This window comes from Oncorhynchus clarkii, chromosome 27 (assembly GCF_045791955.1).
Source record: "Oncorhynchus clarkii lewisi isolate Uvic-CL-2024 chromosome 27, UVic_Ocla_1.0, whole genome shotgun sequence".
NCBI classification, from domain to species: Eukaryota; Metazoa; Chordata; class Actinopteri; order Salmoniformes; family Salmonidae; genus Oncorhynchus; species Oncorhynchus clarkii.
The window spans coordinates 39,290,420-39,316,147 of record NC_092173.1 but is presented as its reverse complement, the minus strand read 5'-3'; the positions used below and the strand labels follow the sequence as shown (position 1 = coordinate 39,316,147).

Here is a 25,728-nt window from a genome sequence, read left to right as displayed (position 1 = left end):
GATGAAGGGATGGTAGGAGGAGGAGGAGGGGTGTAGATATGGAGAGAGGGTGGGAGAGAGGAGGATGGAGGGATGGTAGGAGGAGGAGGAGGAGGAGGGGTGTAGATATGGAGAGAGGGTGGGGGGGAGGAGGAGGAGGGGGGTGTAGATATGGAGAGAGGGTGGGAGGGAGGAGGATGGAGGGATGGTAGGAGGAGGAGGAGGAGGAAGGGTGTAGATATGGAGAGATGGAGGGAGGGAGAAGGATGGAGGGATGGTAGGAGGAGTAATTGACTGGTGTGTGGTGAAGTAGATGATTGCACAGATTACAGTATTGCTATACAGTCGAGTCCAATCTCTGTTCCGATGTGCAGTTCATCAGTCCTAATGCATGTGCTTTTTCTTTCTCTGGGTGTTTGTGGTTTAGTGCAATTATTCCCAGCAGCCCCTAGCCAGATATAAAAGCAGAGATCAGTATTTGGGTGTGAGTTGAGAGATGTAGGTTGAGGGTTGCTATTTTGAGGCGATGTGGAATGAAAATGTGGAGTGGTGTGTGTGGACTGTGTAATATTTCAGAGGTAGCTAGTAGTCCAGTGTTGTTGAGATAAGGGCCAAGCTACTACCCCAGGGTCAGTGATCAGAAACCTGACTCAGGGTCAGTGAGCGGAAACCTGACCCAGGGTCAGTGATCAGAAACCTGACTCAAGGTCAGTGATCAGAAACCTGACTCAGGGTCAGTGATCAGAAACCTGACTCAAGGTCAGTGATCAGAAACCTGACTCAAGGTCAGTGATCAGAAACCTGACTCAAGGTAAGAACGGCCCATGTTCTGAATTCTGCCGCTGTACATTTCAAAAGTGCTGAACAAATAGTTATATTGACTACATCCATTTTAGCTCGTTCATCAATGTCTTAATCAAAATCACGGATTGCCTCTTATCCGCTCATCGTCCCATCATATGCCATAGTTTGTACATCTCATTTGTCAGAGGAACCACATTTGTTTAAAAACCTGTTTGGGATAGGGGGTGGTATTTTCACGTCCGGATGAAAATCGTGCCCAAAGTAAACTGCCTGCTACTCAGACCTGGAAGCTAGGATATGCATATAATTAGTAGATTTGGATAGAAAACACTCTAAAGTTTATAAAACTTTAAAGTATGTCTGTGAGAATAACAGAACTTATTTGGCAGGCGAAACCCCAAGGACAAACCATCCAGGAATTATTTTGTTGTTGAGGTGACTGTGTTTTCTAGATTCCTGAGGCATCTGATTGCAGTTCCTAGGGCTTCCACTAGATCTCAACAGTCTTTAGAAATTGGTTGATGTTTTTCTTTTGAGTAATGAAGAAGTATGGCTGTTCAGAGTCTAGTGTACTGTTGTGTTTGGGGCGCGCAACCTAGAGCTCGCTCCACTTTCATTTTTTCCTCTATTGTACACGGTTTATTCCGTCTCAAATTGTATCGATTATTTACGTTTTAAAATACCGAAAGTTGTATTAGGAAAATTGTTTGAAATGTTTGGACCAAGATTACAGGTAAATTATTAGATAATGTGTAGTCATGTTGGGCAGTTGGGAACGGTGTTTTTCTGAATCAAATGCGCCAAATAAATTGACATTTTGGGGATATAACGACGGAATTAATCGAACAAAAGGGCATTTGTGATGTTTATGGGACATATTGGAGTGCCAACAAAAGAAGATCTTCAAAGGTAAGGCATGAATTACATCGTTATTTCTGAATTTTGTGTCGCGCCCTGCGGGATGATATATGATTGTCATGTGTTTGTTTGATGGGGTGCTGTCCTCAGATAATAGAAGGTTTGCTTTTGCCGTAAAGCCTTTTTGAAATCTGACACGGTGGCTGGATTAACAAGAAGTTAAGCTGTATTTTGGTGTATTGCAGTTGTGATTTTATGAAAGTGAAATATTTCTAATAATTTATTTAGAATTTCGCACTCTGCAATTTCACCGGATGTTGTCGAAGCGGTTGTTAAGCAAGTCAGCCATATCAGCCATGTTTTTTTTAAGGCAGTAAATGAGGCTGAATGAAATGTTTCACTGCCAGACAAGGCTCCGCTGATAGTCAGGTGAAGCAGTGGTAAGGATTCACTCCATGGTGCTGAAAAGAAATCTCTGTTGTTGGGACAGCTTTATGTCGGCCCTAACAGTTTGTGGGGCACCATTTGTCACCATTATAGTGCAATTAATGTATTGTTTAGTGTTGTGTAGTGGCTTTGCTGGCATGCATCAAAAACATAATTTTTTTTTAGTTTGCCCCACCAAGATGTACACGCTAAAATCACCGCTGCATATCTCAGATCCCTTTTTACAAAACATTAAATACAAATGTCATCAACGAATACAAAAATAACCGTTAAGTGTTTCGTTGGCAAAATATTAAATGTTTGCAGTTGTGTTCACTATTACCGGCAATAAGTGCACAGAATACTAAATCATTCCGTTAGTATTATGCCGTGTACAAAACACCGTGCTTCTACACCTGCATTGCCTGCTGGTTGGGGTTTTAGGCTGGGTTTCTGTACAGCACTTTGTGACATCGGCTGATGTAAAAAAAAAAGGGGCCTTATTAAATACATTTGATTGAAATGGAATTGATCCAGGCAATGGGAACTTTCAAACTGTTATGATTTTTATACAATATTGTAGAGATGCAGAGATACAGAGAATGAAGTTGGGTTGTTTCACTGGGTACAAATTGGTTGTTTCAACATAACCCACTGAGTACAAACTGGTTGTTTCAACGCAACCCAGTGGGTACAAACTGGTTGTTTCAACGTAACCCACTGGGTACAAACTGGTTGTTTCAACGTAACCCACTGAGTACAAACTGGTTGTTTCAACGTAACCCACTGGGTACAAACTGGTTGTTTCAACGTAACCCACTAAGTACAAACTGGTTGTTTCAAAGTAACCCACTGAGTACAAACTGGTTGTTTCAACGTAACCCACTGAGTACAAACTGGTTGTTTCAACGTAACCCACTGGCTACAAACTGGTTGTTTCAACGTAACCCACTGGGTACAAACTGGTTGTTTCAACGTAACCCACTGGGTTCAAACTGGTTGTTTCAACGTAACCCACTGGGTTCAAACTCTCGTGAATCACAGCCACGTGTCAGTTTGAAGCCTTTGTCAGCACAGTTTAGATTGGCAGTGTTCCTCTTTGACAGACATGTCACCAGAGACACCGAAGATCATGATAAACCTCTGTGTGTGTGTGTGTGTGTGTGTGTGTGTGTGTGTGTGTGTGTGTGTGTGTGTGTGTGTGTGTGTGTGTGTGTGTGTGTGTGTGTGTGTGTGTGTGTGTGCGTGTGTGCGTGTGTGCGTGTGCACGCGTGTGCGTGTGTGTGCGTGTGTGTGTGTGCGTGTGTGTGTGTGTGTGTGTGTGCTTGTTTGTGTTTTTTCATTCAGTGACTACATGCTTTACTCTCCCTCTCTTCCCTGATTCCAGGCATTTTCCACACCTCCTCCTACCTCCTCCCTGTTTATTTCCCCACCCAACAGAAGCATTTATCACCCAGTCCTTTTTCTCTTCCTGATGGAGAACAGAACATACATGGATCTTTTCTGAATGCTTCTGTATACAATGATCCAAATACATATATTGCGTGTGTGTGTGTGTGTGTGTGTGTGTGTGTGTGTGTGTGTGTGTGTGTGTGTGTGTGTGTGTGTGTGTGTGTGTGTGTGTGTGTGTGTGTGTGTGTGTGTGTGTGTGTGTGTGTGTGTGTGTGTGCTATATTGCTGATTTGCCCAGTACTTACAGTAGCAGTAATCTTTCTGAGAGAGAGCGAGAGAGAGAGAGAGAGAGCAAGAGAGAGAGAGAAAGAGTGAGAGAGAGAGAGAGAGAGAGAGAGAGAGAGAGAGAGAGAGAGAGAGCGAGAGCTGCGCTCCATTCCTCTCACTCCCCGATAGGACCACCAGAGGAGATGGAGCTATAGTGCTGAGAACACAACAACGAAAGAAAAGAAGAGGACAGTGACATAATAACTGGGAGAAATAGAATATAAGAGGCGATAGAGTGAAGAGGGGAATCTGGGGCAGATACACATCAGTGATAAACATTAACATCGGCAGGCTGGAGCAAGAGAACGTGAAAAAGGCTTGGAGAAAAATACATCAAAAGAAGAAGCCAGAGAGCGGAGCGAGGTGAAGGATGACAGAGCAGCTTGCCCCGTCCTGAGATCACCTCCTCCTCCCTCTCCTCACCCCTCCTCTGACGCCATCACTCCCCCATCACTCTCTCTCCCCCATCACTCTCTCTCTCTCTCTGTGGTTAAACTAGACTTGATGACCAGTCCTGACCAGATTCTACTCCCATCGCAACCCTCTGGAATCTCTCTCAGCGTTCTGACTCTGGCAGTCTTTTGACCACGTTCAGATATTCTCTCCAGGAGAAGACAGGAAGGAATTAGAAGAAGGGGGAAGTTGTGTTTTTCTGGACAACAAACAAGTCTCTGCCATCTCTTTTCTGTAAGGACTGACCTTTCCTTTCAGAAGGAAGGACCTACGACATCCAGAAGACATTTTCAGAACAACACTTCTGAAAAATAAACAACACTTTAACACGGAAAGAAGACATTTTAACCAGGAGGACATTTTAACACCAACAGAGCATTTCAACAAAAGATCAAGACATTTTTTAAGATTCTCACGGACCGTCTCTGTTTATTTTTTTGCAACTCTCTGTTCATTCACTTCTCTTGGACTCTCTGTCCTGTACATTTCTCTGAGAGTGTCAGTCGGTCCATCCAGCCCAGCAATGCAGGTGTCTATAGCATGTACGGACCCCCACATGAAACGTGGAAATGGGGACCACAAGAATACCTCCAGCCCGGGCAATGCAGCCCGGGCCAAGTTCAGAACTGTGGCCATCATAGCACGCAGCTTTGGGGCGTTCGCACCCCGGCACCACATCTCCCTCAAAGAGTCCACGGGGAAACTGACCGGCATGAAATACAGGTGTGTGTGTGTGTGTGTGTGTGTGTGTGTGTGTGTGTGTGTGTGTGTGTGTGTGTGTGTGTGTGTGTGTGTGTGTGTGTGTGTGCGCGCGCGTGCGTGCGTGCGTGCGTGCGTGCGTGCGTGCGTGCGTGCGTGCGTGCGTGGCTAAAGCTGGGGGATGGTATAGAGTGTGTGTTGTGTCGTTAACGTAGTCTAAGTATACATATATCTTGGACTAGTATTTGTTTTGTTTGTGTCAAGTCGTCTCTTGCTGTTTGAATATCTTTCCTGGTTTGTCTTCTCTCCATATATTTACCACTCCAAGCTCACCCTGTGTTTGTATCTGTGTACATTTTGCCATTGTGTCTGTGCGTTTGTTTATGTATGTGAGGGAGAGAGAAAAAGGCAGAAAGAGAGAGTGAGAGAGAGTGAGTCATTGTGGAGAGATGAGGGTGCAGTACAGGTAGGGATTCAGACACTACAGTAGGAATGACAGTAGGAATGACAGTAGGAAGGACAGTAGGAAGGACAGTAGGAATGACAGTAGGAAGGACAGTAGGAAGGACAGTAGGAATGACAGTAGGAAGGACAGTGGAAGGACAGTAGGAAGGACAGTAGGAAGGACAGTGGGAAGGACAGTAGGAAGCCCAGTAGGAAGGACAGTGGGAAGGACAGTAGGAAGGACAGTGGGAAGGACAGTAGGAAGGACAGTAGGAAGGACACTACAGTAGGAAGTACAGGAGCAGGGACAGCAGGAAGGACAGTAGGAAAGACAGTAGGAAGGACAGTAGGAAGGACACTACAGTAGGAAGTACAGTAGGAAATACAGTAGGAGGGACAGCAGGAAGGACAGCAGGAAGGACAGCATGAAGGACACTACAGTAGGAAGGACACTAGGAAGAACACAACAGTAGGAAGGACAGTAGGAAAAACACAACAGTAGGAAGGACAGCAAGAAGGACACTACAGTAGGAAACACAGTAGGAAGGACAGTAGGAAGAACACAACAGTAGGAAGGACAGCAAGAAGGACACTACAGTAGGAAACACAGTAGGAAGGACACAACAGTAGGAAACACAGCAGGAAGGACACAACAGTAGGAAGGACAGAAGGAAGAACACAACAGTAGGAAGGACAGAAGGAACATCATCATCCTTTAAAATCATGACCCCAGTCATTATCCCTTCTATAATGTCCCCCTGGTGAACACTTTAAAATCATGACCCGAGTCATTATCCCCTCTATAATGTCCCCCTGGTGAGCACTTTAACATCATGACCCCAGTCATTATCCCCTCTATAATGTTCCCCTGGTGAGTACTTTAAAATCATGACCCCAGTCATTATCTCCTCAATAATGTCACCCTGGTGAGCAATGTGGGAAATCTCATTGGGATTTGGTGTCAGTCTCTCTTCCTCTCTCTCTCTCTCTCTCTCTCTCCTCCACACACACACACACACACGCACATGCACACGCGCACGAACGCACACGCACGCACGCACGCACGCACACACACACACACACACACACACACACACACACACACACACACTCACACATAGGAGCCAGTTTTACAGTACTTAGCAGTGTGCTCCCGTCCTGAGAGGAGACAGACTCTCTCTGGTCCCTCTGCTGTAATTATACTGATGGACACTGTGTGGCTGTGTGTGTTTGAATGTGTATGTGTGTGTGTGTGCGTGCGTGCGCTCTCTCGCTTTTTACACACTGTTAGGCTGAAAGCACAGGAAATGTGGCCAGATGATGAGCTCAATTTGAATGGCAATGCTCGTGCACACACATAAATTAAATTCCCAGGATCCTATCCCTCTCACAGTACATGATGACAGAGGGGTTTCAATAGAACAGTACAAGTCCACAGTGCTGTCAGATTGTCTGAAAAGGACCACAGTTCTGTCAGACTGTCAGTATAGGTCCACAGTGCTGTCATATTGTCAGTATAGGTCCACAGTGCTGTCATATTGTCAGTATAGGTCCACAGTGCTGTCATATTGTCAGTATAGGTCCACAGTGCTGTCATATTGTCAGTATAGGTCCACAGTGCTGTCATATTGTCAGTATAAGACCACAGTGCTGTCAGAATATCAGTATAAGACCACAGTGCTGTCAGAATATCAGTATAGGTCCACAGTGCTGTCAAATTGTCTGTATATGTCCACAGTGCTCTCAGATTGTCAATATAGGTCCACCGTACTGTCAGTATAGGTCCACAGTGCTGTCAGACTATCTGTATAGGACCAAAGTGCTGTCGGATTGTCTGTATATTTCCACAGTGCTGTCAGAATGTCAGTATTGAACCACAGTGCTGTCAGACTGTCTGTATTGGACCACAGTGCAGTCAGGCTATTAGTATAGGACCACAGTGCTGTCAGACTGTCTTTATAGGGCCACAGTGCTGTCAGATTGTCAATATAAATACACTGTGCTGTCAGATTGTCAGTATAGGGCCACAGTGCTGTCAGACTGTCTTTATAGGGCCACAGTTCCATCAGATTGTCAGTATAGGTCCACAGTGCTGTAAGATTGTCAGTGTCGGTCCACAGTGCTGTCAGATTGTCTGAAAAGAACCACAGTTCTGTCAGATTGTCAGTATAGGTCCACAGTGCTGTAAGATTGTCAGTGTCGGTCCAAAGTGCCGTCATACTGTCAGTATAGGTCCACAGTGCTGTCATATTGTCTGAATAGGTCCACAGTGTTGTCAGTTAGTCAGTATATGTCCACCGTGCTGTCAGATTGTCAGTATCAGTCCACAGTGCTGTCAGATTGTCAGTATAGATCCACAGTGCTGTCAGATATTCAGTATAAATCCACAGTGCTGTCAGATTGTCAGTATAGGACCACAGTGCTGTCAAATTGTCTGTATAGGTCCACAGTGTTGTCATATTGTCAGTATAGGACAATAGTGCTGTCAAATTTTGTGTATAGTACCAAAGTGCTGTCAGACTATCAGTATAGGACCACACTGCTGTCAGAATGCCTGTACAGGACCACAGTGCTGTCAAATTGTCTGTATAGGTCCACAGTGCTCTAAGATTGTCAATATATGTCCACAGTGCCATCAGATTGTCAGTATAGGTCCACAGTGCTGTCCGATTTTCAGTATAAGTCCACAGTGCTGTCAGATTGTCAGTATAAGACCACAGTGCTGTCAGATTGCCTGTATAGGACAACATTGCTGTCAAATTGTCTGTATAGGTCCACAGTGCTGTCAAATTGTCAGTATTGGACCACAGTGCTGTCATATTGACAGTATAGGATAATAGTGCTGTCAAATTGTGTGTATTGTACAACAGTGCAGTCAGACTATCAGTATAGGACCACAGTGCTGTCAGACTGTCAGTGTCGGTCCATAGCACTGTCAGATTGTCAGTATAGGACCACGGTGCTGTCACATTGTCAGCAAAGGACATTAGTGCTGTCAAATTGTGTGTTTAGTATCACAGTGCTGTCAAAATAACAGGGTAGGACCACAGTGCTGTCAGAATGTCAGTGTAGGTCCACAGTTCCGTCAGATTGTCAGTATAGGACCAAAGTGCTGTCAGACTGTCAGAATAGGACCACAGGGCCGTCACACTGTCAGTATAAGACCACAGTGCTGTCAAACTGTCAGCATAGGACCACAGTGCTGTCAGAATATCAGTATAGGACCACAGTGCTGTCAGAATATCAGTATAGGACCACAGTGCTGTCAGAATATCAGTATAGGACCACAGTGCTGTCAGAATATCAGTAAGGACCACAGTGCTGTCAGACTGTCATTGTAGGTCCACAGTGCTGTCAGACTGTCAGTATAGGACCACAGTGCTGTCAGACTGTCATTGTAGGTCCACAGTGCTGTCAGAATATCAGTATAGGACCACAGTGCTGTCAGACTGTCAGTATAGGACCACAATGCTGCCAGACTGTCAGTATAGGACCACCGTGCTGTCAGATTGTCAGTATAGGTCGCCAGTGCTGTCATATTATCGGAATAGGACCATATTACTGTCAGACTGTCTATATAGGACCACACTGCTGTCAGAATATCAGTATAGGACCACAATGCTTTCAGAATATCAGTATAGGACCATAGTGCTGTCAGATTGGCAGGATATGTCCACAGTCCTGTCAGATTGTCAGTATAGGTCCACAGTGCTCTCAGATTGTCAATATAGGTCCACTTTGCTGTCAGACTGTCTGTATAGGACCAAAGTGCTGTCGGATTGTCTGTAGAGGACCACGGTGCTGTCAGACTGTATGTATAGGACCACACTGCTGTCAGATTGTCAGTATAGTACCACAGTGCTGTCATACTGTCATTGTAGGACCACAGAGCTGTCAGACTGTCTGTATAGGACCACTGTGCTGTCAGACTGTCAGTATAGGACCACAGTGCCATCAGACTGTCAGTATAGGTCCACAGTGCTGTCAAATTGTCTGTATCGGTCCAGGGTGCTCTCAGAATGTCAATATAGGTCCACAGTGCTGTCAGACTGCCAGTAATGAACCACAGTGCTGTCAGACTGTCTGTATTGGACTACAGTGCTCTCAGACTGTCAGTTTAGGACCACAGTGCTGTCAGACTGTCTGTATTGGGCCACAGTGCTGTCAGACTGTCTGTATAGGTCCACAGTGCTGTCAGACTGTCAGTATTGGACCACAGTGCTGTCAGACTGTCAGTATAGGACCACAGTGCTGTCAGATTGTCAGTATTGGACCACAGTGCTGTCAGACTGTCTGTATAGTTCCACAGTGCTGTCAGTATTGGATCAAAGTGTTGTCAGACTGTCATTTTAGGACCACAGTGCTGTCAGACTGTAAGTATAGGACCACAGTGTTGTCAGGCTGTCTGTATTGGACCACAGTGCTGTCAAACTGTCAGTATAGGACCACAGTTCTGTCAGACTATCGGAAGGACATTAATTATGTAGCATGCAGTGGACAGAGCAGGGCTTTTTTTGCAATTGGGGAGGAAAGGCTAGGGTTACTGTTAACGACACTAAGGCTGGAGCTTGTTGTGTCTGTGTAGATCACTCAGTACTCTATTGTCTTCTACTAACAGGAGGCATGACCCAGTAGGGTCGCGTTATCTTCTCTACTCTTATTACGGTATACTTTAAAAACATTCACACACACACCACCCCAGACACACAACCCATCAACGTGCGTTGGCAAGAATCTGCTCTGGCAGTTAAGAAGAAATGGAGGAGATTTGTATTATTTACGTAACCAGGATAGTCAGTAAGAACAAATTCTTATTTACAATGACGGCCTACCCCAGCCAAAACCGGACAACATTTATGCCAATTGTGCGCCACCCTGTCGTGTGCATGATGTGATGCAGCCTGGATTCAAACCAGGTACTGCAGTGACACCATTTGCGCTGAGATGCAGTGTCTAAGACCACTGCACCACTCGGGAGCCCTGAGGTTCTGAGATGACAGTTATTGGCAGAGAAACAGCTACTATGGAGAATGTAGAGGTAGAGAAACAGCTACTATAGAGAATGGAGAGGTAGAGAAACAGCTACTATAGAGAATGGAGAGAAACAGCTACTATAGAGAATGGAGAGAAACAGCTACTATGGAGAATGGAGAGAAACAGCTACTATAGAGAATGGAGAGGTAGAGAAACAGCTACTATAGAGAATGGAGAGGTAGAGAAACAGCTACTATAGAGAATGGAGAGGAACAGCTACTATAGAGAATGGAGAGAAACAGCTACTATAGAGAATGGAGAGGAACAGCTACTATAGAGAATGGAGAGGTAGAGAAACAGCTACTATAGAGAATGGAGAGAAACAGCTACTATAGAGAATGGAGAGAAACAGCTACTATAGAGAATGTAGAGAAACAGCTACTATAGAGAATGGAGAGAAACAACTACAATAGAGAATGGAGAGGTAGAGAAACAGCTACTATAGAGAATGGGGAGAAACAGCTACTATAGAGAATGGAGAAAAACAGCTACTATAGAGAATGGAGAGAAACAGCTACTATAGAGAATGGAGAGAAACAGCTACCATAGAGAATGGAGAGAAACAGCTACTAGAGAGAATGGAGAGGAACAGCTACTATAGAGAATGGAGAGAAACAGCTACTATAGAGAATGGAGAGAAACAGTTACTATAGAGAATGGAGAGAAACAGTTACTATAGAGAATGGAGAGAAAAAACTACTATAGAGAATGGAGAGGAAGAGAAACAGCTACTATAGAGAATGGAGAGAAACAGCTACTATAGAGAATGGAGAGGAACAGCTACTATAGAGAATGGAGAGGAACAGCTACTATAGAGAATGGAGAGAAACAGTTACTATAGAGAATGGAGAGAAACAGTTACTATAGAGAATGGAGAGAAACAGCTACTATAGAGAATGGAGAGGTAGAGAGATCAGCTACTATAGAGAATGGAGAGGAACAGCTACTATAGAGAATGGAGAGAAACAGCTACTATAGAGAATGGAGAGGAACAGCTACTATAGAGAATGGAGAGAAACAGCTACTATATAGATTGGAGAGAAACAGCTACTATAGAGAATGGAGAGGTAGAGAAACAGCTACTATAGAGAATGGAGAGGAACAGCTACTATAGAGAATGGAGAGGAACAGCTACTATAGAGAATGGAGAGAAACAGCTACTATAGAGAATGGAGAGGAACAGCTACTATAGAGAATGGAGAGAAACAGCCGCTATAGAGAATGGAGAGGAACAGCTACTATAGAGAATGGAGAGGAACAGCTACTATAGAGAATGGAGAGGAACAGCTACTATAGAGAATGGAGAGGAAGAGCTACTATAGAGAATGGAGAGGAACAGCTACTATAGAGAATCGAGAGGTAGAGAAACAGCTACTATAGAGAATGGAGAGAAACAGCTACTATAGAGAATGGAGAGGTAGAGAAACAGCTACTATAGAGAATGGAGAGGTTGAGAAACAGCTACTATGGAGAATGGAGAGGAACAGCTACTATAGAGAATGGAGAGAAACAGCTACTATAGAGAATGGAGAGGTAGAGAAACAGCTACTATAGAGAATGGAGAGGTAGAGAAACAGCTACTATAGAGAATGGAGAGAAACAGCTACTATAGAGAATGGAGAGAAACAGTTTCTATAGAGAATGGAGAGGTAGAGAAACAGCTACTATAGAGAATGGAGAGGAACAGCTACTATAGAGAATGGAGAGAAACAACTACTATAGAGAATGGAGAGGAACAGCTACTATAGAGAATGGAGAGAAACAGCTACTATAGAGAATGGAGAGGTAGAGAAACAGCTACTATAGAGAATGGAGAGGAACAGCTACTATAGAGAATGGAGAGGTAGAGAAACAGCTACTATGGAGAATGGAGAGAAACAGCTACTATAGAGAATGGAGAGAAACAGCTACTATAGAGAATGGAGAGAAACAGCTACTATAGAGAATGTAGAGAAACAGCTACTATAGAGAATGGAGAGAAACAGCTACAATAGAGAATGGAGAGGTAGAGAAACAGCTACTATAGAGAATGGGGAGAAACAGCTACTATAGAGAATGGAGAGAAACAGCTACTATAGAGAATGGAGAGAAACAGCTACTATAGAGAATGGAGAGAAACAGCTACTATAGAGAATGGAGAGAAACAGCTACTAGAGAGAATGGAGAGCAACAGCTACTATAGAGAATGGAGAGAAACAGCTACTATAGAGAATGGAGAGGTAGAGAAACAGCTACTATAGAGAATGGCGAGGTTGAGAAACAGCTACTATGGAGCATGGAGAGGAACAGCTACTATAGAGAATGGAGAGAAACAGCTACTATAGAGAATGAAGAGGTAGAGAAACAGCTACTATAGAGAATGGAGAGGTAGAGAAACAGCTACTATAGAGAATGGAGAGAAACAGCTACTATAGAGAATGGAGAGAAACAGTTTCTATAGAGAATGGAGAGGTAGAGAAACAGCTACTATAGAGAATGGAGAGGTAGAGAAACAGCTACTATAGAGAATGGAGAGAAACAGCTACTATAGAGAATGGAGAGAAACAGTTTCTATAGAGAATGGAGAGGTAGAGAAACAGCTACTATAGAGAATGGAGAGGAACAGCTACTATAGATAATGGAGAGAAACAGCTACTATAGAGAATGGAGAGGAACAGCTACTATAGAGAATGGAGAGAAACAGCTACTATATAGATTGGAGAGAAACAGCTACTATAGAGAATGGAGAGGTAGAGAAACAGCTACTATAGAGAATGGAGAGGAACAGCTACTATAGAGAATGGAGAGAAACAGCTACTATAGAGAATGGAGAGGAACAGCTACTATAGAGAATGGAGAGAAACAGCCACTATAGAGAATGGAGAGGAACAGCTACTATAGAGAATGGAGAGGAACAGCTACTATAGAGAATGGAGAGGAACAGCTACTATAGAGAATGGAGAGGAACAGCTACTATAGAGAATGGAGAAGAACAGCTACTATAGAGAATCGAGAGGTAGAGAAACAGCTACTATAGAGAATGGAGAGAAACAGCTACTATAGAGAATGGAGAGGTAGAGAAACAGCTACTATAGAGAATGGAGAGGTTGAGAAACAGCTACTATAGAGAATGGAGAGGAACAGCTACTATAGAGAATGGAGAGAAACAGCTACTATAGAGAATGGAGAGGTAGAGAAACAGCTACTATAGAGAATGGAGAGGTAGAGAAACAGCTACTATAGAGAATGGAGAGAAACAGCTACTATAGAGAATGGAGAGAAACAGCTACTAGAGAGAATGGAGAGGAACAGCTACTATAGAGAATGGAGAGAAACAGCTACTATAGAGAATGGAGAGGTAGAGAAACAGCTACTATAGAGAATGGAGAGAAACAGCTACTATAGAGAATGGAGAGGAACAGCTACTATAGAGAATGGAGAGGAACAGCTACTATAGAGAATGGAGAGGAACAGCTACTATAGAGAATGGAGAGAAACAGCTACTATAGAGAATGGAGAGGAACAGCTACTATAGAGAATGGAGAGAAACAGCTACTATATAGATTGGAGAGAAACAGCTACTATAGAGAATGGAGAGGTAGAGAAACAGCTACTATAGAGAATGGAGAGGAACAGCTACTATAGAGAATGTAGAGGAACAGCTACTATAGAGAATGGAGAGAAACAGCTACTATAGAGAATGGAGAGGAACAGCTACTATAGAGAATGGAGAGAAACAGCCACTATAGAGAATGGAGAGGAACAGCTACTATAGAGAATGGAGAGGAACAGCTACTATAGAGAATGGAGAGGAACAGCTACTATTGAGAATGGAGAGGGACAGCTACTATAGAGAATGGAGAGGAACAGCTACTATAGAGAATCGAGAGGTAGAGAAACAGCTACTATAGAGAATGGAGAGAAACAGCTACTATAGAGAATGGAGAGGTAGAGAAACAGCTACTATAGAGAATGGAGAGGTTGAGAAACAGCTACTATAGAGAATGGAGAGGAACAGCTACTATAGAGAATGGAGAGAAACAGCTACTATAGAGAATGGAGAGGTAGAGAAACAGCTACTATAGAGAATGGAGAGGTAGAGAAACAGCTACTATAGAGAATGGAGAGAAACAGCTACTATAGAGAATGGAGAGAAACAGTTTCTATAGAGAATGGAGAGGTAGAGAAACAGCTACTATAGAGAATGGAGAGGAACAGCTACTATAGAGAATGGAGAGAAACAGCTACTATAGAGAATGTAGAGAAACAGCTACTATAGAGAATGGAGAGAAACAGCTACTATAGAGAATGGAGAGAAACAGCTACTATAGAGAATGGAGAGAAACAGCTACTAGAGAGAATGGAGAGCAACAGCTACTATAGAGAATGGAGAGAAACAGCTACTATAGAGAATGGAGAGGTAGAGAAACAGCTACTATAGAGAATGGAGAGAAACAGCTACTATAGAGAATGGAGAGAAACAGCTACTAGAGAGAATGGAGAGCAACAGCTACTATAGAGAATGGAGAGAAACAACTACTATAGAGAATGGAGAGGAACATCTACTATAGAGAATGGAGAGAAACAGCTACTATAGAGAATGTAGAGAAACAGCTACTATAGAGAATGGAGAGAAACAGCTACAGTAGAGAATGGAGAGGTAGAGAAACAGCTACTATAGAGAATGGGGAGAAACAGCTACTATAGAGAATGGAGAGAAACAGCTACTATAGAGAATGGAGAGAAACAGCTACTATAGAGAATGGAGAGAAACAGCTACTATAGAGAATGGAGAGAAACAGCTACTAGAGAGAATGGAGAGCAACAGCTACTATAGAGAATGGAGAGAAACAGCTACTATAGAGAATGGAGAGGTAGAGAAACAGCTACTATAGAGAATGGAGAGAAACAGCTACTATAGAGAATGGAGAGAAACAGCTACTATGGAGAATGGAGAGGAACAGCTACTATAGAGAATGGAGAGGTAGAGAAACAGCTACTATAGAGAATGGAGAGGTAGAGAAACAGCTACTATAGAGAATGGAGAGGAACAGCTACTATAGAGAATCGAGAGAAACAGCTACTATAGAGAATGGAGAGGAACAGCTACTATAGAGAATGGAGAGAAACAGCTACTATAGAGAATGGAGAGAAACAGCTACTATGGAGAATGGAGAGGAACAGCTACTATAGAGAATGGAGAGGTAGAGAAACAGCTACTATAGAGAATGGAGAGGAACAGCTACTATAGAGAATGTAGAGGAACAGCTACTATAGAGAATGGAGAGAAACAGCTACTATAGAGAATGTAGAGAAACAGCTACTATAGAGAATGGAGAGAAACAGCTACTATAGAGAATGGAGAGAAACAGCTACTATAGAGAATGGAGAGAAACAGCTACTAGAGAGAATGGAGAGCAACAGCTACTATAGAGAATGGAGAGAAACAGCTACTATAGAGAATGGAGAGGTAGAGAAACAGCTACTATAGAGAATGGAGAGAAACAGCTACTATAGAGAATGGAGAGAAACAGCTACTAGAGAGAATGGAGAGCAACAGCTACTATAGAGAATGGAGAGAAACAACTACTATAGAGAATGGAGAGGAACATCTACTATAGAGAATGGAGAGAAACAGCTACTATAGAGAATGTAGAGAAACAGCTACTATAGAGAATGGAGAGAAACAGCTACAGTAGAGAATGGAGAGGTAGAGAAACAGCTACTATAGAGAATGGGGAGAAACAGCTACTATAGAGAATGGAGAGAAACAGCTACTATAGAGAATGGAGAGAAACAGCTACTATAGAGAATGGAGAGAAACAGCTACTATAGAGAATGGAGAGAAACAGCTACTAGAGAGAATGGAGAGCAACAGCTACTATAGAGAATGGAGAGAAACAGCTACTATAGAGAATGGAGAGGTAGAGAAACAGCTACTATAGAGAATGGAGAGAAACAGCTACTATAGAGAATGGAGAGAAACAGCTACTATGGAGAATGGAGAGGAACAGCTACTATAGAGAATGGAGAGGTAGAGAAACAGCTACTATAGAGAATGGAGAGGTAGAGAAACAGCTACTATAGAGAATGGAGAGGAACAGCTACTATAGAGAATGGAGAGAAACAGCTACTATAGAGAATGGAGAGGAACAGCTACTATAGAGAATGGAGAGGTAGAGAAACAGCTACTATAGAGAATGGAGAGGAACAGCTACTATAGAGAATGGAGAGGAACAGCTACTATAGAGAATGGAGAGAAACAGCTACTATAGAGAATGGAGAGGAACAGCTACTATAGAGAATGGAGATAAACAGCCACTATAGAGAATGGAGAGGAACAGCTACTATAGAGGATGGAGAGGAACAGCTACTATAGAGAATGGAGAGGAACAGCTACTATAGAGAATGGAGAGGAACAGCTACTATAGAGAATGGAGAGGAACAGCTACTATAGAGAATCGAGAGGTAGAGAAACAGCTACTATAGAGAATGGAGAGAAACAGCTACAATAGAGAATGGAGAGGTAGAGAAACAGCTACTATAGAGAATGGAGAGGTTGAGAAACAGCTACTATAGAGAATGGAGAGGAACAGCTACTATAGAGAATGGAGAGAAACAGCTACTATAGAGAATGGAGAGGTAGAGAAACAGCTACTATAGAGAATGGAGAGGTAGAGAAACAGCTACTATAGAGAATGGAGAGAAACAGCTACTATAGAGAATGGAGAGGAACAGCTACTATAGAGAATGGAGAGAAACAGCTCCTATAGAGAATGGAGAGGTAGAGAAACAGCTACTATAGAGAATGGAGAGGAACAGCTACTATAGAGAATGGAGAGGTAGAGAAACAGCTACTATAGAAAATGGAGAGAAACAGCTACTATAGAGAATGGAGAGAAACAGCTACTATAGAGAATGGAGAGAAACAGCTACTATGGAGAATGTAGAGAAACAGCTACTATAGAGAATGGAGAGAAACAGCTACAATAGAGAATGGAGAGGTAGAGAAACAGCTACTATAGAGAATGGGGAGAAACAGCTACTATAGAGAATGGAGAGAAACAGCTACTATAGAGAATGGAGAGAAACAGCTACTATAGAGAATGGAGAGAAACAGCGACTAGAGAGAATGGAGAGCAACAGCTACTATAGAGAATGGAGAGAAACAGCTATTATAGAGAATGGATAGGTAGAGAAACAGCTACTATAGAGAATGGAGAGAAACAGATACTATAGAGAATGGAGAGGAACAGCTACTATAGAGAATGGAGAGGAACAGCTACTATAGAGAATGGAGAGAAACAGCTACTATAGAGAATGGAGAGAAACAGTTACTATAGAGAATGGAGAGAAACAGCTACTATAGAGAATGGAGAGGTAGAGAAACAGCTTCTATAGAGAATGGAGAGAAACAGCTACTATAGAGAATGGAGAGAAACAGCTACTATAGAGAATGTAGAGAAACAGCTACTATAGAGAATGGAGAGAAACAGCTACAATAGAGAATGGAGAGGTAGAGAAACAGCTACTATAGAGAATGGGGAGAAACAGCTACTATAGAGAATGGAGAGAAACAGCTACTATAGAGAATGGAGAGAAACAGCTACTATAGAGAATGGAGAGGAACAGCTACTATAGAGAATGGAGAGAAACAGCCACTATAGAGAATGGAGAGGAACAGCTACTATAGAGAATGGAGAGGAACAGCTACAATAGAGAATGGAGAGGAACAGCTACTATAGAGAATCGAGAGGAACAGCTAGTATAGAGAATCGAGAGGTAGAGAAACAGCTACTATAGAGAATGGAGAGAAACAGCTACTATAGAGAATGGGGAGGTAGAGAAACAGCTACTATAGAGAATGGAGAGGTAGAGAAACAGCTACTATAGAGAATGGAGAGGAACAGCTACTATAGAGAATGGAAAGGAACAGCTACTATAGAGAATGGAGAGAAACAGCTACTATAGAGAATGGAGAGAAACAGCTACTATAGAGAATAGAGAGAAACAGCTACTATAGAGAATGGAGAGAAACAGCTACTATAGAGTATGGAGAGAAACAGCTACTATAAAGAATGGAGAGGTAGAGAAACAGCTACTATAGAGAATGGAGAGGAACAGCTACTATAGAGAATGGAGAGGTAGAGAAACAGCTACTATAGAGAATGGAGAGGTAGAGAAACAGCTACTATAGAGAATGGAGAGAAACAGCTACTATAGAGAATGGAGAGGTAGAGAAACAGCTACTATAGAGAATGGAGAGAAACAGCTACTATAGAGAATGGAGAGGAACAGCTACTATAGAGAACGGAGAGAAACAGCTACTATAGAGAATGGAGAGGAACAGCTACTATAGAGAATGGAGAGGAACAGCTACTATAGAGAATGGGGAGGAACAGCTACTATAGAGAATGGAGAGGTAGAGAAACAGCTACTATAGAGAATGGAGAGAAACAGCTACTATAGAGAATGGAGAGGAACAGCTACTATAGAGAATGGAGAGAAACAGCCACTATAGAGAATGGAGAGGTAGAGAAACAGCTACTATAGAGAATGGAGAGAAACAGCTACTATAGAGAATGGAGAGGAACAGCTACTATAGAGAATGGAGAGAAACAGCTACTATAGAGAATGGAGAGGAACAGCTACTATAGAGAATGAAGAGGAACAGCTACTATAGAGAATGGGGAGGTAGAGAAACAGCTACTATAGAGAATGGAGAGAAACAGCTACTATAGAGAATGGAGAGAAACAGTTTCTATAGAGAATGGAGAGGTAGAGAAACAGCTACTATAGAGAATGGAGAGGTAGAGAAACAGCTACTATAGAGAATGGAGAGGAACAGCTACTATAGAGAATGGAGAGAAACAGCTACTATAGAGAATGGAGAGGAACAGCTACTATAGAGAATGGAGAGAAACAGCTACTATAGAGAATGGAGAGGTAGAGAAACAGCTACTATAGAGAATGGAGAGGAACAGCTACTATAGAGAATGGAGAGGTAGAGAAACAGCTACTATAGAGAATGGAGAGAAACAGCTACTATAGAGAATAGAGAGAAACAGCTACTATAGAGAATGGAGAGGAACAGCTACTATAGAGAATGGAGAGGAACAGCTACTATAGAGAATGGAGATAAATTGTTTATCTAGAGAAATTAAGGGAAACAGTTACCGTAGAGAAAGGAGTGAAGGTGGAGAACATTGTCATAAACTAGAGTGGTCTATGTACCCTGGCATTCTGGTTACGGTTTAATAAAAGGTTAGGATTGTAATTGCAGTTTTAGGTTAAAACCAAAGGAAAGGCTTTTCAACCTCATACTCACATATCTCTTGTGTTCTGTGTTTGTATGGGCAAGGCCACAGTAATCTTCTGCATTGGACCACCGGCTGCCATAAAGGCCAAGCTGATAATAGTGAATGTGACTTCATTCTTCGTCTGTGATTATACCAAAGCTTTGGAGCATGAAAGATAATCACTTTACCTAGTCCGCACACACACACACACACACACACACACACACACACACACACACACACACACACATACACACACACACACACACACACACACACACACACACACACACACACACACACACACACGCACACACACACACACACACACACACACACGCAAACACACACACACACACACGCACACACGCAAACACACACACACACGCAATCACACACACACACACGCGCAAACACACACACACGCGCACACACACACACGCACACACGCAAACACACACACACACACACACGCACACACGCAAACACACACACACACGCAATCACACACACACACACGCGCAAACACACACACACGCGCACACACACACACACACACGCACACACGCAAACACACACACACACACACGCACACACGCAAACACACACACACACGCAATCACACACACACACACGCGCAAACACACACACACGCGCACACACATGTAGGTACACTTTAACAGACACAGTGTGACCGTTTTAATGAGTTGTCCCGACACAAAAACAGCATTTTGTCACAAGTTACCTTTAATATTTTACTCAGGGACACTGGGGCATCTTCCTTATTCTGGGTGCTTCAGACACCACACACACACTTGCACACACATGCACACACACACACACACACACACACACTTTATTCCGTAAGGGAGGTGGACAAAGAGGCCATGGTTTTATTTAACTATTTCATCTCCCGAATGCTTGAAGGTACTAATGTCCTCCCAGATCTGTGACGGATGACTACATCAGGGAAACACCACTAAATCAATAACATCATGTTTGTCTAGCCTGTAGCCGCACAACAGTAAGCAACCACCCCCACAGTCAATCCTTACCAATGAGAGTGGGCGTCTGGAATTGATTGATTAAGAAAGACTCCCTCTCACACAATGTAGGAAGGCAACTCCACGATAACAGAATTGCGCTGAGACTCAAAACAATTTATTTCAAAGCTTAATAAATCATACAACTCTATGCACAAGGAATTTTTTTAACAACTTACACTGAACATTTTACAAAAACCCATTTACTAGAAGAACTGTGTAGATGCAAAGTTTGATAACAGAATTTCGGTAAAAATCTCACCTCAGTTTTTTTTTTATGTCCACGGTTTCCAAAAATGCCATTGAATATCTTCTCCGAATGAAGATTCAAAGATGTCTGCAGAAAGAATGGGGTGTCAGCTATGATATGACACATTTACTTTGAAAAAATATATTTTGGATATTGAACTATTTACATCAGTAACAGAATTGTGGTAACATTTTTATCATTGGTCCCTGTACTACACAGAAATGCATAATTATGGATATGAATGTCATTCTCTTCACGGTGATGTATCCGGAATAGGCACACGTTGGTAAAAATATCAAATATCCTGCTTTGCATATTTGGGTATTATTCTACACACTGGCTGTTTTAATAAGCTCCGCCCCCAAACAATACCTTATTTTATTTAACTAGGCAAGTCAGTTAAGAACAAATTCTTAATTTCAATGACGGCCTAGGAACAGTGGGTTAACTGCCTGTTCAGGGGCAGAACGACAGATTTGTACCTTGTCAGCTCGGGGATACGAACTTGCAACCTTTCGGTTACTAGTCCAACACTCTAACCACTAGGCTACCCTGCCGCCCATATTTGGTGGGACCGGATCAAATCTGAACCAATCATAGACGTCTATGTTTCACAAGTTTGGACATCAAAGTACAGAAGAGTTCAGTAGAGTACTGTAGTAAAGTAGAGTAGAGTACAGTAAAGTACAGTAGAGTACAGTAGAGTAGAGTTCAGTAGAGTACTGTAGTAAAGTACAGTAGAGTACAGTACAGTAGAGTTCAGTAGAGTACTGTAGTAAAGTAGAGTAGAGTACAGTAAAGTACAGTAGAGTACAGTAGAGTAGAGTTCAGTAGAGTACAGGTCAGAACAATACAGTAGAGTTCAGTAGAGTACAGTAGAGTTAAGTGCAGAACAATAGAGTACATTATAGTGTACTCATCTCTAGTGTACTCTACAGTCAATTGTACTGTACTCAACTCAACTTTTCTTTAGTGTACTCTACTGTGCTGTGCTCTCCAAACTTGTGTACCCAAATGTGGTTTGTGACTACTTTGATTTACCATTGTAGCCAATTCAATTGCAGAAATTCTGTTTCAGATCTTTCAGAAATTCCGTTACCGATTTGGTAATAGCATTTCGAGTTTTAATCACGTAATCATTCATAAACAAAATGTTTATCAGTACAAACAATATAACTAATTGTTAGGTCTACCTTTACTTGTTACTTCTGTGAACTTTTGTTGCCTCCCTCCTTATGAGGGAGAGAAATTAGAAATATATCTTAAAGATAGTTTTGTTTTTGGTAACGGATTTTTAAAGGCACAAGGCAATATTTCTTAAACTTAGAGAAGGAAGAAACAGGAAATATAAATGTTGATATTAGTTGGCAGGGGTATTTATGTCAACATTATTGTGTTTTGATGTATTTCTGATACTATTCAGACTTTTTCTGCTAGATGTTTTCCAAGACCCCTTTTCTATCTGTTTAACCTATGATGGATGGAAAATGGTTGAAAAATATATATACACATTAATTTCTCAGAAATATGGACTCTTAGCTTTCATTTCACACCCAATTTGACATGTTTTTATAAACTTCATATGTTGGTGGGTCCTTTTACATGGAAATGACCAGGTGCTATTGACGAGATCGGCACAAATGTAGTGCATGCATGTCTCTTGTATGTCTAATTAAGGTCCTGGACTGTTCATTAACCCAGACGCTAAAGGACTGCCATTGGCCTTTTCTTTGTTTACAGCATATCCAGATCTGTCTGGCGACTGAGATCGATCCTATTGATTGAGTTGAGCGATTTACACATCAGGGCTAAGCAGGCGTCACTATGGTGGGAAATTAATTAAATAAGTTCATTGGATTGAATAGGTTGATCGATATGGATCAATTCCGGGAACAGTTGGTAAACTTCAGGGAAAGAATCAACAAGGAATCGACCGCGTGGGGGAACTATTGTAATGGAAATCTGTATTATTTCATTACTGCAGTAACGGAGGTGGTCGGTAATCACCCCTGGAGGTGATCACTGAGACCTCAACCAGCTGTTCGGTAATCACCCCTGGAGGTGATCACTGAGAACTCAACCAGCTGGTTTACTGCAGTAATGGAGGTGGTCGGTAATCACCCCTGGAGGTGATCACTGAGAACTCAACCAGCTGGTTTACTGCAGTAATGGAGGTGGTCGGTAATCACCCCTGGAGGTGATCACTGAGACCTCAACCAGCTGGTCAGTAATCACCCCTGGAGGTGATCACTGAGAACTCAACCAGCTGGTTTACTGCAGTAATGGAGGTGGTCGGTAATCACCCCTGGAGGTGATCACTGAGAACTCAACCAGCTGGGTTACTGCAGTAATGGAGGTGGTCGGTAATCACCCCTGGAGGTGATCACTGAGACCTCAACCAGCTGGTCAGTGTCACCCCTGGAGGTGATCACTCAGAACTCAACCAGCTGGTTTACTGCAGTAATGGAGCTGGTTGGTAATCACCCCTGGAGGTGATCACTGAGAACTCAACCAGCTGGTTTACTGCAGTAATGGAGCTGGTCGGTAATCACCCCTGGAGGTGATCACTGAGAACTCAACCAGCTGGTCAGTAATCACCCCTGGAGGTGATCACTGAGAACTCAACCAGCTGGTCAGTAATCACCCCTGGAGGTGATCACTGAGAACTCAACCAGCTGGTTTACTGCAGTAATGGAGGTGGTTGGTAATCACCCCTGGAGGTGATCACTGAGAACTCAACCAGCTGGTTTACTGCAGTAATGGAGCTGGTTGGTAATCACCCCAGGAGGTGATCACTGAGAACTCAACCAGCTGGATTGAGCCACAGCATTTTATAGCAAAGTCCATCCTCCTTCAGTCTACATGACGCACAACAGGAATGGGTCACAAGGTTAAGACTTGTATGAAAGATACTTATAATTCACAGCAGACAGTAACAGTTTTCAATGTGTAGAGTCCAGGGTCTGGCCCCCCAGCTCCATACTGGAGCCATCTCCCCCTGGTACCCCAGTACAGAAACATTAACTCATGCTCTGGAATGCAGTACTCACAAAGACATCGTAAATCTCCTGTCAGTGTCAACCATTTGATGCAATAAAAGTATTAGAACATAATCTTGTAATTTCCACAATAAGCGCCAGAGACAACTGTGGTTGTTTGGTTTCTGTGGAGTAAAGGAATGGCTAAAACTGTCCTGTACGTTCACACACAGTGCATTTGGAAAGTATTCAAAACCCTTGACTTTTCCACATTTTATTACGTTACAGCCTTGTTCTAAAATGGATAAAAAATAAAACATGTTCCTCATGATGTTGTTTGGGGGGGGGGAGTTATTTTATACATTTTATAATAAAATGTAACCGACCGGCTCAAATCAGTCATATGTAGAAAAATTTGAAATTGTGTTTTTTACATTGGATAAAAGTAGAGACTCAGAGCTAGAAAATAGTGTATCATACACTACAATTGAGGAACAATGGAAAATGATTCTACTTTGAATGTTGATAAACTTGTAACATCCCTTTTGATAAAATGGCCTTTGATTGTCTACACCCATTCAGCATTGTTGACACCCTCTTAAGCTTACGAACTTCCGAATACTGCCCCCTAGCCCAAGAAGTTAAGACATGTAGCTAGCTAGCTAGCTAAAGAATTAACCATAATCCCAACTCATGACGTTACTACCCTGCATGAATCTGCAGGTAGCTAAACAACCAGGTTCAATGTTAGCTAACAAACATTAGGCTGTAACAAGCAAAGCAAATGGCTCTGAGATACAAATAATATTACTACAGAGATCATAAACATAATGATAGCTAGCGAGCCAGCCAGCTAGCTAGCTAGCTAGCTAGCTAGCAAACAGTACACTTTAACTTGAAATCAAAACTACTTTCTGACAAAATTAGAAACATGCAATGTATAAAAATGTAGCTAGATACATAGATAGACGCTTCTCACTCTCTGTCACAGATGCCATGCTTTCCCTTAGTTTGAAGATGTAATCCGGAGACAGGTGTTATCATACTCTAATTACACTGATTTCAAAACTCGGTCCCCCGGGAAGTGTAGAGGAACCCTCATGCAGTTCTACTATGCAAAATCAAAAAATGTTTTAAAATCAGCGTTAGTTAGACAGGATTACCTAGACATACTGACCAGCTCAAATAGACAGAAGTGTGCAACATGGCAGACCAATCCGAACTCATCTCTCGGCATGTCCAGCCCACTCATTATCTCAGCCAATCATGGCTAGTGGGAAGGTTGCTGACTTTTTCTGATGCTTAACCAACTAGGCTCATAATTTAACCATTTTGTTTGTATTTACATATGGCTTTCACGTTTGTTATTAAGGCACATGAAAGTCCACATGTTCCAGAACGCATGTCTGCCTAAAAACATTTCATTTTTTTTTAAAGGTGACATTCAAATGGTTCATGCGAAGCAGTGATGCATGACATACGCCTGGTTTCCTGATACGACTCACATATGTGTAAAAAGACAAGGGGTCTGAATACTTTCTGAATGCACAGTACAGTCTTGCTTCTGCTCTCTGTCGAAATGGAAAGTGATACAATTAACCTGATCTCTGTCTATAGTACATGTCAATGAGTCATCCCACTGCTTGGGAGGTGCGAGAGAGGGGAGGGAGATAATGAAGGAGAGAATGGGGGTGCAAGAGGAGAGAGAGTGAGAGATACTGAAAGTGATTTGCATCTACTGTACAGAATGCATAGAGAAGAGT

The 25,728-nt window shown here is 42.5% G+C and overlaps 1 protein-coding gene across 1 annotated transcript in view; it reads left to right on the top strand.

Moving 5' to 3' along the window:
- Positions 1-4,340: 4,340 nt before the first annotated feature.
- The window catches only part of LOC139386226 (voltage-gated potassium channel subunit beta-1-like), a 174,745-nt gene continuing 153,357 nt past the window's right edge, over positions 4,341-25,728 (top strand). Inside the window, exon 1 of the mRNA XM_071131707.1 lies at positions 4,341-4,962. Coding sequence (XP_070987808.1) covers positions 4,763-4,962 — 200 coding nt within the window. The 5' untranslated portion in view covers positions 4,341-4,762. The remainder of the gene's footprint in view (positions 4,963-25,728) is intronic.